At 37.1% G+C, this 15,238-nt stretch overlaps 1 protein-coding gene across 2 annotated transcripts in view; it reads left to right on the top strand.

The window, feature by feature from the left end:
* The window catches only part of LOC141458158 (nuclear envelope phosphatase-regulatory subunit 1 homolog), a 32,424-nt gene that overhangs the window by 14,546 nt on the left and 2,640 nt on the right, over window positions 1-15,238 (top strand). Inside the window, exons 1-2 of one of the 2 annotated variants that reach the window (XM_074135775.1) lie at window positions 8,750-8,883; window positions 9,664-9,735. In XM_074135775.1, the coding sequence (XP_073991876.1) occupies window positions 8,844-8,883; window positions 9,664-9,735 (112 nt within the window). In that variant the 5' untranslated portion in view covers window positions 8,750-8,843. Of the gene's footprint in view, window positions 1-8,749; window positions 8,884-9,663; window positions 9,736-15,238 lie in introns of those variants that run through there. The other variant, XM_074135785.1, reaches the window with a different exon arrangement.

The raw sequence follows: 15,238 nt of genomic DNA, 5'->3' as shown, positions 1-15,238 counted from the left end.
TATGAGATAAAATTTAACTCTCAGTTTCATGCACAGAATTTCGTTTATGGAGTTCCAATTACTAAAATAATGCCTTGGACCAAGATTTACATTTAATTCTTTGTACTAATAATAATCCCAAGTCAAAGTTAATACAAGGAACTGTTTAATGATGAAGTGAAGTGTGGGAGGTGGCGAGGATTACGCAATAACTGCGCTCGTTCAGAGGTAAAATCAGAATTTGCAATGCTTTTGTAATTATATGCTATTCCTCAGCATTTTGGAATAATATTTAGCTGAGATAGGTTTACTTATTGCAGACAGTTTCCACTCTTACAATTCTGAATGAAGTGAGGTAAATGAATTCAGAGGAGTTGGTGAATGAATTCATTAGAGTGGCTATAAAGAGCGCCCGGACCAGATCAGGGCCCTGTGACACACTGTACACCGCACACAATAATGTACATATCTCTGTCACCTTGCGCGCAGTCTCACTACAGCTTCTTAATTACATTAGATGTTCTTTTAAATTACTTCTTCTTTTTGTGTCTCTTTCTTCCCATTTATTTTGCCCGTTTTCACAATTAATTACCATGTAAGATGTCCCTTCATTCGACCTGATTGGCCTCTAATGAACTGCGCTAAACAAATGTATTTGGAAAATATGTACGGCTAATATTACATCTTTCGAAATATATTAATTTTTTCCTTTAAAATGAGCTTGCTATTTTCATAATATAAGCATCATATTTTCTGATATTAATCATGATGTTTTTATTTCAATTAAAATGACAAATTCGAAAACAAACTGCGCTACATTGATACGAGTAATTCAGATAGTTTTTATCTGGCACTGCAAACAATCGACAACTACCTACATCCCCGTCGTATTGGTGTAGCTAACAGTACATTTAGATTTAGTTTTGAACGGCGGGACGGGACCCATGCTCCACGGCACCGCAGCCACCAAGAGACTTATTGGGCCTTCTCCTTTAGGTCTAATAGATGAAACCACTCCTTCTAAGAAGGTTGAGGGCTTTCCCTACCAGTTCCTTCTGCGCTACAATCTCCTTTGGTCTCAAGGTACCAAAGATATCGTAGCGCAGTCTCTCGATTGCAACGCAATAGAATAACAGGTGAGAGGCCGTTTCTTCCTCTACCTGGCAAAATTAAACCCAGATGCCCCAGCTCCCATAATAGGGTGACTGTGTTACTTTCGTCCAGTTCGTTGAGTTTGCTGAAGAATATTCACTCCAAATCGAGCCGACAATACAAGAGTTCAGCGCTTTAATGGCGCCCTAGCTATTCTCGAAAAAGTTTTTACGATAATCTCTAATCTTCGGGTACAGATTGTACTCATGTTTCTTCTACAGCGTTTACCTTAAACATTTTTTTCCAGAAAAATTCACTTAAGAGCACTTTTTGAGGGGGTGTTCTGGAGGATTGTCTTTGAACTGCAATTTTAGTATTATTTACCGCTCTATTTATTTTATATTGCAAAGAGAGAGATTTAGCTGAATTCGTTTGAAGAAAATTCCACAACATAAACTACTACTACACGGAATGGATTTATAACCTTTTTATTTTTTATAGAATAAATCCGGACGATTTCCTGTAATCTTTTTTTTTGTAGATTAACTACGCATTGAAGAACTTCATCAATTACAGTCAGAGAAATGTAGAGAATATTTAATTTTTTTTTTTTATAAATAAACGTTCTGTTTTCAAGTTGTTACAATTACAATTAAAAACAATTTTTACCTTAAAGTTACAGTTACTTATTATGAGATTTGGAGTTGTGGTGTAGCAGATAAGGCTGGATTTAGTGCAGTGATAATGAACATGGACTTCTATCTTAAGAATTCATTGTATAATAGTCTAATATCAAAACTTTTTTGTCTGCCGTTGTCGTCCATTCTCAAAACAGACAGAACTTACCCAGAAACATGTCAGGTTTTTTTATAATTTTTTTCGCAATAAAAGTAACACAATTAATGTTAATCAAATTCAGTTATATATATAATTTGTTTGTCCTTTGTCTCTTAAAACATGGTTTCCTCTTCACATGGCGTGCAGTAATTGTTCAACATTTCGTCTAATGTTTTTAATTATGGTTTGTAGCAGTGCCTGTAAGTCGTCCGTCCACAGTTGTAACAACTGTCCGTCCGTACTGCCGCTAAATCAGCTCATGTTTAATTCATTTTCCTTCCCGCTCAGACTATTACCTGCAGGACACTTCCGCTGGTTGGTCACCAGCCGGGAACGCTCCTGGCGTTTCACTGCCCACACGTATAACAAAACTAAAAGTGTGTGTGTGTGAAGAAAGATAGAAGGTCTCGGATCTGGGAAGATGGGAGGTACTGATAAACATCAACCGAGCCGGGACCTAGCAACTAGTGTTGCTAACGGACTTCTTACCTTCATTTTCATCTTTATGTTATTATTTTTATGAATACTTTTTAACTATTATTCACATGTTATCCAATCTCTGTGTGTAATTCTATAAATTTTGTGGACTTCTGACTTTGCCACCAATAAATTTAAAAACGAGTGGATAGAACTCACAGAACTTAAGAACTATTCAGTCACATCACCATAATCTGAACAGCTTTAAATAAGACATCTCGCGATAAATGTAGATGCAAAACCAAACCGAATTATTATTAATATATTTATTGCAAGTTGAATTTTTGCAGTGCTTCTTATTTTGTATGTTTTTTTATCTTGTTTTGAATTATCATTATTATTATCTCTTTTAAATTATAATCTTTTATTTTTTGAAAATTTGCCCGCCTTAAAAATAAATTTATAGGATTAGCAGGCGTCTACATTTACAGTTATCTATCTGTCCTTCTTTATTACTTCTATGGCTAATATGCTGACCGAATTTCTTCGTTAAATCTCTGTGTCTGAATTCTTTGACAGAAAAATATCTCTGTCTTTATTGGAATACTAAACAAAATCTTTCGGATATTCCAAGCAAATCAAAACAATAATATTAATGAGACAAAATCATGAAATTCCATTCTTCTGGTTACCTACCATTTTATTGAACGGACTTCTCTTCTCCTTAAAATGCATTTTGGTGCATTGCAGTTTTATATTGTACATATTGTTAGTAATAATTCAGTGTATTCTATCATCAGAATTTTAAGATGACTAAGTTAACACCAAATTTTTAACTTTATCTCTGATTGAGAGGGTTAGAGAAGAGAAGCGGTTAGTGAGGAAGTGGTACTAAATTTTGAAAATACATTCTTAAGTTCTGGAAGCAGTAAGCAGGTTTGTCGTTGAATAATTTTTGGCTTTTTGTAAAGGAAAACTTACTTAAAATTATCGACTACATAGATTGCTTTTGGGAAAGTAAATAAGTAAATACTTCGGCATCAACAAAACTTGCAACGGGATTAACAAATGCAGTTTGATATGCAGGTAAAACAATGTTACTCCATTGCTAGTTTAAAGATAAATAAGATAAAAAAAGAGAGTAAGTTGTAGTAGGTGGGCAGTTGATGCGAAGAGGATAAAATCTGTCAAAGGTGGGAGACTTTACTGAAGGCAGACATTGTTTCAACCATCTGAAATTACTTGAAGTTAGTGCTGAAGCAGAGTTACGATAGAATTAATAATAAAAATGCCGAGCTGACAGCTCCTGATTTATATTTCAGCTATATATCTTGAATTCTAAGTTGTTAAAGCGGAATGGACAGAATGCATCCCAATGAACTAAACCTTCAAAAGAAAATGAAGGAATAATAAAAAAAAAAAAAAATGCAGTAAAAATAAATAAAAAAGGATAGATAACAGTTGAAGAGAAGGTATTAAAAAGAATTTAGGCAAAAGTTTGATTTACCCGTGTGGCACAGGAAGAACAATGGGAGTGTGGAAGGAGATGAAGGCGGTGGTATCTTTAATCACGTATTATAGTCTTCTGAGTGTATCCTGAGGATATAGAAGGAAGACTGTACATAAAAAGCCCTTTGGTTCTGATCGGCGTATTAATGAGAACAGTTTGGTTGGAGCAGAAGCGTCTTTGACAGTGAGTGATGCCTGGCTGGTCTGCTGATTGATGTATTCGCAATGTCCTTTCTCGCCGGCCGGCTACTCCGCAACACACGCCGACGTACGCACCCATTAAACCAATACAGCGTAGATATTTATTCAAAGCAACAAAGTAAGGAACCAAGTTAACCACAAGGTCGGTAACATTGGCGGCTCGTTATTGTTCTTCCTACTCAATGGTAGCTTCGAACAGACTGCAAGGAGTCTTTCTTGTTACTACACCATTCAGACCCTTACTTATTTTAGTATGCTAGTCTAATCGTTGAATTCTTACCACACATTCAGGTACACAAGAAGATCTTTTAATGTAAATTTATCCCAAGAAATCTAAAAGAATATTTAGAAATAGGAGTTTAACACTTTAAACTTCTGTAATTCTGATTTTTAGAAAATATCTCATTATTATCTACCAACTTAAATTCCCTAATCAGTTTTCTCCCTTATCTAGGCAGTACGCTTAAGGACCACCCTTTGCCTGCTTCTTTTCATACCTGTATTTTGCGTTTATTTGTCATTTGTATTGAATACAAACGCTTAAATAAGAAAATAATAATAGAACAATATTCTTATCTGGACATCGTGCTAACAAACATGCTTTACTCAGTATTGGCAATCAAATGCAATCGTAATCTCTTAAATGTAAGGCCATGTCTAAAAGTCGAGCCCAATAACACTTGACTACATAAAGAGCAGAAATCTTTACTCCAAGGCCGATCATAAAAGTGGGCTAAAATTAAATCTCCTAGAAGCTCTTAAAAACTCAATTTCGAAAATTAGGCGCGACCGCAGTAAGAGAATCTAATAATTAAATATTGTCGGAGTCTATCGTCTTTACGATTGTTGTATTTTATTACAATAACATGTGGATAATTAATATCTTACAAACTGTTATATGAGTTGGAATCGTACCGTTAAATCGGCAGGCTTGACCATGGGACATATTTTTCTTTCCCATCACATCCTATCCCATGGGATTCCCATTATAATATTAATACCTATACAGAGCCTTTAAAAAATCTAGGAAAACCTGAATTATTCTTTAGACTCGAAATCCTTCTCACAGCACCATGCAGTTACATAGATGATGAATGAATTCTATTTTGTTGCACTTACGCAACTGCAAATTTCAGCCTAAATTTATTTTACAATATCAAGTATCGACTACCATGGGAAATACAAATGTGTGCTGTCCCATCCCATCCCATTCCATGGGACGTTTCCCATGGGAATAACATTCCTATGGACAACACTGTAAATCGGCCAGAAAGTATACGTAATTGTCATGACAACTCTAGCTGGAAGCTGCGATAGCATAAATAAGTCGTGCTTACCTTCCTTCCCACTGCTTGCAACCTCCAATTGCATTTCCGAAGGCACACATTAAAGCCGGTTTCCCTTCGTACTCTGTTCTGGCTTTTTTATATTCCTTTTTGTCTTCTTTCCTCACAATTTCTCTGTTTCCTTTCTGATGTTCCAGAATAGGATTGTTTTTTATCTGCGTGTAAATGTTTTCTTTTCTTAAGTGTAATTCTGCAGATGGTGTAAAAAAGTGAGAAATGGGGTGCACCGCAAGGTTCTTGCTACTTTCCGACCCTCCATCTTCTACTGGGCACCCCTAAAATACCATATTTTCCTTACTACACATCTCATCCTCTAACTTACATTACCAATACTTCTATATAACGCCTTTTTAGTCTTTCCAATTTCAAGCAACAATTTAAATTGGAAAATACGTTATTGATTATATTGTTCCTTAAACATTTTTCGTCAGCCTTCCTATTCCCTGTTCAGACCACCATTACTCTTTTTTTCAGTTTTTGTTTTACATCTGAAAGAAACCCACTTTTAGAAGAATTTAAAAAATAAATTAAATGAGTATTTGACATCTACCCTTTTACAAGTGTCGTTACAACCCTTATATCAATCTTTATTCGAACTGTACTGGAGTTACACACCAGATTTTTCGTGTTGTTAGTTTCATTTTCCATGACTGTACATTATAATGAATTTATTTATAGGGGTCCTCCTTTAAAAAATAAATTTATAATTATAATTCATACGACCTAAACAGTGTAGATAAGTTCAGACAACTTAAACTGAAAAAATTCGCTTCGGCTTCAGTAACATGGTGAATCTTTGGTCAATCCACGGCATTGATTTAGAACTGTCAAACTACACAACTCCGTGAACATCACAAGTCTGCATATTGTTTCGACATAATAACGTCGACTCACTGAAAATAAAACGGAAGAACTACGGCCAAATGATAAAAGACAAATTAATGCGATGTGAATGCTAGAGAGGACGTTCTAAGAATGGAATCTTTAACAAGAATACAAAAAGGAATGCTTGAGAATAATGTAAAACAGTTTGGTTGATTGGAGTGGTTTTCGTTGCAAAAGGGCTGCTGTTGTTGTACCTAAAGGTAGGTGAAGTAAGACATAAAATATGTAGGCAACATTAAGGAAGAGAGTTGGGAAAGATAAAAGAAGTATAAAAAAGAAAAAAAAGTTATATCTTTATTTTTCTAAGGAGAGCCACGTTAATTTGTGAAAACAAGTCCTCGGTTCTCAGGTTGCATAACCATTTCCATTCTTTATTTCTTTCTCTTGAATTCGGTCCACCTCTTCAGAACGCCGTTACATTTGCACTTCTCTATACTCAAGTCATTATACTTTTAGATTTTTCACCCTGGTACCGAATTAGCCATGTTAAGGTTGAATATTTAACTGTCTAAGGGGACTGCACCAGTAAGGTACAAATATTGTAACGATAAAAATACAATGAAAAGGAGCAGAAAAGACAATAAAAATAAATGATGTAAGAATAATCTTCATGGAGTGTTTGTTTTTTAAAAAAAGGAACTGATGATGCTGAGAGTTAAAGAAATGAAAATCTCATAATTGTAAAACAGGGATAGAATGGTAGATAATGGTTGAGCCTGGTTGCATTCATTAGACATTAATTTTCAGTAATTTTATTCATTCCGAACCTGCTCTTAGAACATAAAGTATTTGTAAATGATTTAACGATTCGATTTCTAATTTCTCTTATTGTATGAAGTAAGAGGAATTGATAGAGTCCAGATTTCACCAGAAATATCCGTTTGGGGGTCCCCTGGGACCAAAAAAAGTGGGTTTTATGGTTTTTCTGGTGGAGCATGTGGTCAGCATAACTAAAAAACGCAGAAAGGTTAAATTTAATATCTGGATTAGGTGCCACGGACCCTATAATACGTTTTGGGACAAAATGTGCCAAACGAAAGTGCCAGTTTATTGAATAAATTTTTTAGTTTTTCAAGATTTTTTCAATATTGGTTTCTAAAATTTTCTTTAAATTTGGTTACTTATTTGCTCAAACATAGTTCTACAAATTTTATTTGAAAAGTTTTCCCGTAAAAATTCGAATAAGTAAATTTATTGGCGTGACAGGTGGTTGGGATATCCTAGAAACTGTCATTTCAGCGTTAGTTTAGTATTTACAAGAATTAAATATGAAACCGAAATTCAAAATTTAAAGAAATTCAGGGGTTATTTATAACATTGGCTGATCGGTTCTCGGGAAGAGCAACAGACGAGAGGTGATAAAGTAAATAGTGTGATCAGAAAGAGAATTATAATTTTCTACAGGGAGATGATTAGTATTAAGACGTCAATAATGAGTCTGAGGTCTGTATGAATCGTTCTATTGGGTACAATATATGGTGCAGTAATTATTGGACGATGAATTTTGGAATGCAATGTACTTGGAATAAATACTTCGGAACATATGTCTAAATGGGTTTAAGGAAATTGTTGCCAATTAATTATGTAAGTAATTACTTTGATTCAAGATTTGGAATGACTAAGTAAAACTAAATTGCTAATTACTAAGTAACCTCCAATCGTTCTAACTGTTCTCCAGATTTCTTGAATCTTTAGCGGTAAATGTGACTCATTTAGTCATAACAATACAGAATTATTTATGACTTAAGTTTTTGCTTAACACTGAACTCAGTTGACTGACATTGATCTCATATGTGGAACTTTTTGAAAATTTGTTTTAATTAGAATCCCGAGAAACTGCGACATCACGCTCCCGTCGTTTTACTATGCGAACTTTTTCAATATTGAAGCAAAGTAACACTATTTGAATTTTCCAAATTTAAAGAAAATATATAGTTCAGAAGACTGGGAATTATAGTAGACGAAATCATGAGTTGTCGCAACGATTTTTGTCAGACACAGAACTTTTTGTATTGCATTGCTCGCTATGTTTTTGAATTTTTTGCGGAGGTGCTCATTGAACAGTTTTGTAAAATGAATTAATCCCACCCTTTGTCCCATTTCTAAGGCCGACGTTGCTATTTATGGCTTAAACATTCCGTCTAAGTACATCCAGCTAATTACAGCTTACACAGCTTACAATCTGTTCCAACTTCTTTGCTCCTGTTCACCTAACCGCCAACACAATGCAGTCCATCTCACCGCAATGAAGACTCTTTTATTAAATTGTCTAATAAACTGAAATGGTTTCTACAATATTGTAAACCCACTGGCACATGGTTCTAAATTTAATCATTTCTTTTGTCTATTAGCAAACAGGAAATATTTGAATAAAATTCATAAATCAATAAATTATTCTCATTTCTCCAAAATTACTATTAATTTGAGAATAATGTGTAATTTGCTTCTTTATAACATTACTATAACCCTTTAAACATATGTTTTCTCAAAAATCATGTGAAATTCTTAAGTGAATAGATTATTAACCTAGTTAGTCTTTTAACGTCATTTAGGAGGTTGCCCCAGGGAGTAAGGGACATGAGCAGCCGAAACCAGTTGAACATCAGCGAATTTGACGGTATGTGTGATAGATGATGTTTTAGAAAGAGTGACCGGAAAAAAAAACTCTTGACAATGACGTTTTTGGTCACTTTTACTGGTGTTCAAAATGGCTGCCCCACTACATATTTGCGGCCAATTTTAATTTGTGCATTTTTAGCCACTATTTACCGACACTATTTACACAAAGGATCTCTTTTCAAGTGTGACACTAAATTCAAGTGTTTAATGAAAATTACAGCATCGAAGAAACCGATTTTATTGGATAGATCTTCGAAATTTCTAAGATTTCTTTTAAATTCGAAAATGTCTTTTAAATTTTTTCTAAACTTTGAATTTAAGTCAGATTTTTAAAAATAACTTTTCCGAGAAAATTTTGAGCATCTCGAGGTTTGCGGAAATTTTCCTGTAAATCAAGAACTCCAAAATAACAGTAGGGTGTTCATACCAGAGTTATTTATAGATCTTTTTGTTTCCGCCTTAAAGATTATAAGATAATTTAAAGGAGGAACCAATTGTGTCAAATATTATGAAGACTATCAACAACAAAAATCTCGAGTACATTTTCAGAGCACTGACGGCCTCCGGACAGTGTTACTCACGATGACCAGACTAGAAGAAGCTACCAGCAAGAGAAAGGACATGCAACTGGTTCGAAAACAGGGTTTTCCGCGTGCGATGATCACTGAGCTTATCCAACTAATCAAACACTAACTTATTATAAACAGTTTTTTCCAGTTCATTTAAGAATTTCAAAGAAATTTTAGTTCACTTATATAATGTTATTTATGTCCAACAGATTTGCTTGCATTCGAGAGAAGATTGACTGAAATAATGGTTGGTACCAAATCAAGTGCCAAAAGGAAATTAGGTAAGTTACATTATTCTGAACAATACCAATTAGAATACAGATCCTGATTAAACAATAAAGATGAATCTTTGAACATAGTTAAAAAATATTAATTTTCAAACCCAATAAATGGTGGCTGAATTCGTGAAATAACAAATAAATAAATATTTTCCGTAAAGTTTGACGAAATGACATGAGAAAAAGAGAAAATAAAGCAGTGGCGTCTCTTTGGGGGTTCATTTGCTCCCCTGTAAGTTTTTAATCGATGATATAAAATTTTATTTGCATTATACATATTTATTATTCATTAGCAATTTAATTTTCATTAATGTGAATGTTTTACTTTTCATTTTTTTTTCTTCGTATTTTTCTGTATTGTCATTTGTTGTTTCTGCCGCAATTCTTTCTGAAATAATTTCATGAAATTAATTAATTTTGGTTTGGCTGCACTTGCACTCAAGCCTGCCTCCCCAGGTTAGTCCGATCATTCAGTTAATGTTTTCTGTTTCTACATTCATATCCTGCAGAAAGCAAAATCTCCATTTCTGAATACTCTCGGATACGATAAAGTATCGAAAGATAAAAATATTTTATAATTTAAATAATTACTATAACTAAATGAAATTATAGCTCAAGATTTTTAGGCAACCCTTATTCCATTAAAGAGACAAACATATTTCCTGCAATTACGCGAAGCGTTCTTTTTTTCTTATTTAGTAATGAGTAGGTATCACTGTTCTGAATAGTTCCTGTACCTGTCAAAGGGGCTCACATCCTCTTCATCACTATTAGACAGATCTAGGGAGCCAGATTGAAAATGTAGTTCGACCATTTAGTGATGACACTACTAGGATGGAGCTACTTTACCTTAAGTGCCCTTTGGTCGCTTGACCAGTTAACATCGTTAGAGAACTCTGTGCTACGTATTCTTCAAACTTTACTACTTTTATTGCCTTTTTCTTTAATAGTTTTGTTCTTATTATTGCAAAGACTATTTTATTTAAATTTATTTATTTGACTATATTTTTCTTTTTCTTTAAGTTCACCCAGTTTTTTTTTTTTTTTTTTTATTTATTTTTTTTAAATTTCATTGTACATAGTTTCTGTAAATAGTGTAAATAGTGTGCGTGGAGACAGCGGAGAGCTGTAATATAATATAGCACGGACTACAGGTAATAGAACTCTTGTTATCAGTTTAGTTAAGTAGCCTAATAATTGTGGAGGGGGTTCTCCCCTGCCACTATCATTATCTTGCCATCGCCTCAGCACTGCCCTAACTAGGGCTATCATGAGTATGGGTGACGTTGCTGACGCTATTTCTCAAACCATGCCTCACACTAGTAATGCAAATTTTAATAGTAATCCTAGTCCGGTGAATACGGTACTAGCATCGGATGCTTCAGAGGCATTTGTAAGACCAAGAAGGAAAAGGCAGCTCAAAAAAACATCTAGTGCACCTAGCTCGCCGAAAACAAAACAAATAAAGGGCACTACAACGGATAGTGACGCGAGCACATCTTCATTCACCACCCCAAAGGTGACAGCACCGGTAAATAACGAGAAAAGTTCCCCCAAACCCCCACCGATTGCAGTGAAAAATATTAACAATTTTTCTACTCTATGCCAGCAGTTAACAAATATCACTGGCCAGGATAAATTCTACTGTCGTTCTCGACTAAACGACATGCTTATTTATACTCATGACAGCGACAGCTACCGAAAGGTAGTAAAATATCTACATCAAAAAAATAAAGATTTCCATTGCTACCAACTAAATGAGGACAAGTGTTACAGAATAGTCATCAGAGGCCTCCATCAGACTACAGCACCAGACGAAATCAAAAAAGAGCTGATAAGTCAAAATTTTCAGGCGATCAGGGTGCACCAAGTGTTGCACACGGTAACCAAAGCCCCGCTTCCTTTATTTTTCGTAGACCTCGTCAACGCAAAGGCCAGCAAGGACATTTTCAAATTGCGCTACCTTCTCTATACCAAGATCAACATAGAGGAGCCCCGAAAGAGGACTCATGTAGTTCAATGTGCAAGGTGCCAAGAACTGGGCCACACAAGAGCCTACTGCAATCATCCCATCAGGTGTGCCAAATGTGCAGGTCCGCACTCTTCAGCCAATTGCACCAAGCCACTTGACATTCCCCCCACATGTGCACTATGTGGCGGCCCCCACTCTGCCACCTTCAAGGGTTGTGAAACACACAAGGAACTCAACCGACAAAGAGAATTGCGCTCACTTTCTAATCAAAGACAGGAAACCTATAAAGAAGCTATTCCAGTGATCCAGCCTGCACCAGCCGTTCATCTCAATCTTCAACCCTCAACAAGCCGAACATTTCATAGAAGACAGACAGCCAGTTACGCCCAAATAGCCAGTACCACAACCAGACACGCTCCCACTCCTATACCGTCCAAACCCACTCCAGTCTCATTCAAGCCTACTCCTTCTCCCGCTCAACATCCTTCTATCCCGGCACCCGGACCTGTACCTTCTCCTTACATGGATATCACTTCTCACCTTACCTCTTTCCTTAATGATTTCAGATCCTTAATTACCCCCTTAATTACCCTTCTCACCACTCTTGTTTCTGAACTCCTTCCCAAGCTCATCCGATAAACCCAACCTCTCCCAAACCCCTCACAATACTGCTCTGGAATGCAAACGGAGTATCAGCTCACCGACAAGAACTAGAAATTCTACTGACTGACAGAGAAGTTGACATAGCACTTATTACCGAAACCCACTTGACTGACAGACATCACTTCTACATACCTGGATATCGCACTTACAGGACTAACTATACTGGACAGAGAGCTCAAGGTGGCTCTGCAATCCTCGCTGCCAACTCCCTATCCCATCACGAGCACATCCTTACATCAACCGAGTCCTATCAACTCACTGCAATATCTCTCTCATTCTTTCCTTTTCCTTTAATTTTGTCAGCAGTGTACTGCTCCCCTTCCTCCACCATATATTATCCTCAACTAAGATCCCTCTTCCAATCCCTTGGTCCCCGTTTTATTGCAGGCGGAGACTTCAACGCTAAGCATCCACAATGGGGCAGTAGGGTAGCCAATTCCCGTGGTCGCCTTCTGCACAACCTTACCCTTTCACACAATTTTTCCATTTTGTCTCCTGATTACCCTACATACTGGCCTTCCGATCCTAACCGTGATGCCGATATAGTGGACTTCTTTGTCGCCTCTGGAGTAGGAGCCATTTTTTCATCTATACAGACACTAAATGAATTATCCTCAGACCACTCTCCCGTACTCCTTAACCTCAATATAATCCCCATTACCAAACCTCCCAGGCCATCCTTGACTCAAGGTCCGGTTAATTGGGACCTATTCCAACAGATAATTAATGATTCCCTTAACCTGAATATTTCCCTCAAAACGCCTAATGAGCTAGAAGAGGCCGTTGACCTCTTCACCAACTCCATCCAATACGCAGCTCAACAATCTTCTTCCTACCTACGGACACCCCCACCTTCACCCAACCAAAGCCTCCCTAACCATATCCGACTCCTACTTAACGCCAAGCGCCGGGCCAGAAGAAAATGGCAGCACACCCGTTATCCTTCCGACAAAAGAACTTTTAACCAGCTTACAAACCTCCTTAGATCCCAGCTCTCAGACTTTCGATTTTCTCAACACCAAAAGTATCTTGAATCCCTATCCACGGACGATAACTCCCTCTGGTTTGCCACTAAAAAAATATTAAAATATCACACTGCTATTTCCCCTATCCGCTCTCCTAATGGCTCCTGGGCCAGGGGCGATAAGGAAAGGGCTGATGTGTTTGCCAACTATTTACAGCAAACCTTCACTCCACATCCTGATGTAGTTGATCCTCTCCATGTGAGTCATGTCCTTCAAAATCTCGACATTCCCCTTCCACTCCACCTTCCTTCCAAACCAATTCATCCTTCCGAGGTTAAATTCCTTATTGACCATCTACCTCGAAAAAAAAGCCCTGGACATGATCTCATTACTCCTGTCATACTTCGCCAACTTCCACGGAAGGCCATTATTTTCCTTACAACCATTTTCAATTCTATCCTACGCACAACCCACTTTCCGGCTCAATGGAAATATTCCTTAATAACTCTTATCCCTAAACCATATAAACCTCCTAGCGAGGTATCTTCTTATAGACCTATTAGCCTTCTTCCTACTCTATCCAAAGTCTTGGAAAAATTACTCCTTAAGAGACTTATCCCCATCCTAGAAGTCCAAAATATCATTCCTACCCATCAGTTTGGTTTTCGCACCCGTCACTCCACTATCCAACAGTCATTCAGAGTCGTCGACACTATTTCCTCGGCTCTAGAACAAAAGAAGTACTGCCTGGGTGTCTTCCTCGACGTGGCCCAGGCTTTTGACAGAGTTTGGCACCCAGGACTACTATTTAAACTTAAAAAATTCCTCCCCACTCCTTTTTACCAACTCCTGCAATCCTACCTTACCGATCGCTGTTTCAGAGTGAGATGCGGTGGAGAGGTCTCTGATCTTCATGCAATACACGCTGGCGTGCCACAGGGCAGCATACTTGGACCAATCCTATACACCATCTATACTGCTGACATCCCTATCCATCCCCAAACCCTAATCACAACCTACGCTGATGACACCGCCATACTATCTTCCCACCCTGATCCTCTTCAAGTCTCTAACATTGTCCAAGAACACCTTGAGCTCATAGAAGCTTGGTGCCGAACATGGAGAATTAAACTTAACACTACCAAATGTATACAGGTGACATTCACATTACGAAGACAGACCTGCCCTCCACTAACTATTAACAATACTGACCTACCGACTTCCACACAGGTTCGTTATCTGGGGCTCTACCTAGATAGCCGTCTAACCTGGAATCCTCACACAAGACTTAAAAGACAAGAACTGAACAGACGCTACGGACTACTAAAGAGACTCCTTGGACCGAAATCCTCCATGAACGTACAAAACAAACTTACTCTTTACAAAACACTATTACGACCAATATGGACATATGGAGCAGAATTGTGGGGCTCCGCCAAACCATCTAACATCCAACCTATCCAATCTTTCCAGTCTAAAGTCCTCCGCCGAATCGTTAACGCACCATTCTATGTCTCCAACCGCACCCTCCATCATGATCTCAATATTCCCTACGTAAATGAGTTAATCCACACCCGATTCCTAAATTTCCACAGCAAACTCTCTGATCACCCAAATCCTCTGGCTCAATCACTATCCACATCGTCCCATCCTGACAATCCTCCACGTCGTCTAAAACGGCGCTGGCCACGTGACCTCATTGCCTCCTAAACCCCCAATAAGTACCTAGAGAGTTCCAGCGCTGGTTGGTTTCTCTCATCCTGTCATCCTGGTTGTGGTACTGAGCCAGCTCAGTGGCACAATCGAATGTTACTAGTATTTTTGCACTTTTGCTAAATGTATATTTTTGTACAGTTGCAAATAATAATCATAATAAAAAAAAAAAAAAAAAACAAAAAAAAAAAAC

The sequence above is a fragment of the Rhodnius prolixus genome, unplaced genomic scaffold (genome assembly GCF_049639745.1).
Source record: "Rhodnius prolixus isolate KJV_2025 unplaced genomic scaffold, Rpr scaffold_1, whole genome shotgun sequence".
In the NCBI taxonomy this organism is placed as follows: Eukaryota; Metazoa; Arthropoda; class Insecta; order Hemiptera; family Reduviidae; genus Rhodnius; species Rhodnius prolixus.
This window is presented reverse-complemented; position numbering and strand designations above follow the sequence as displayed.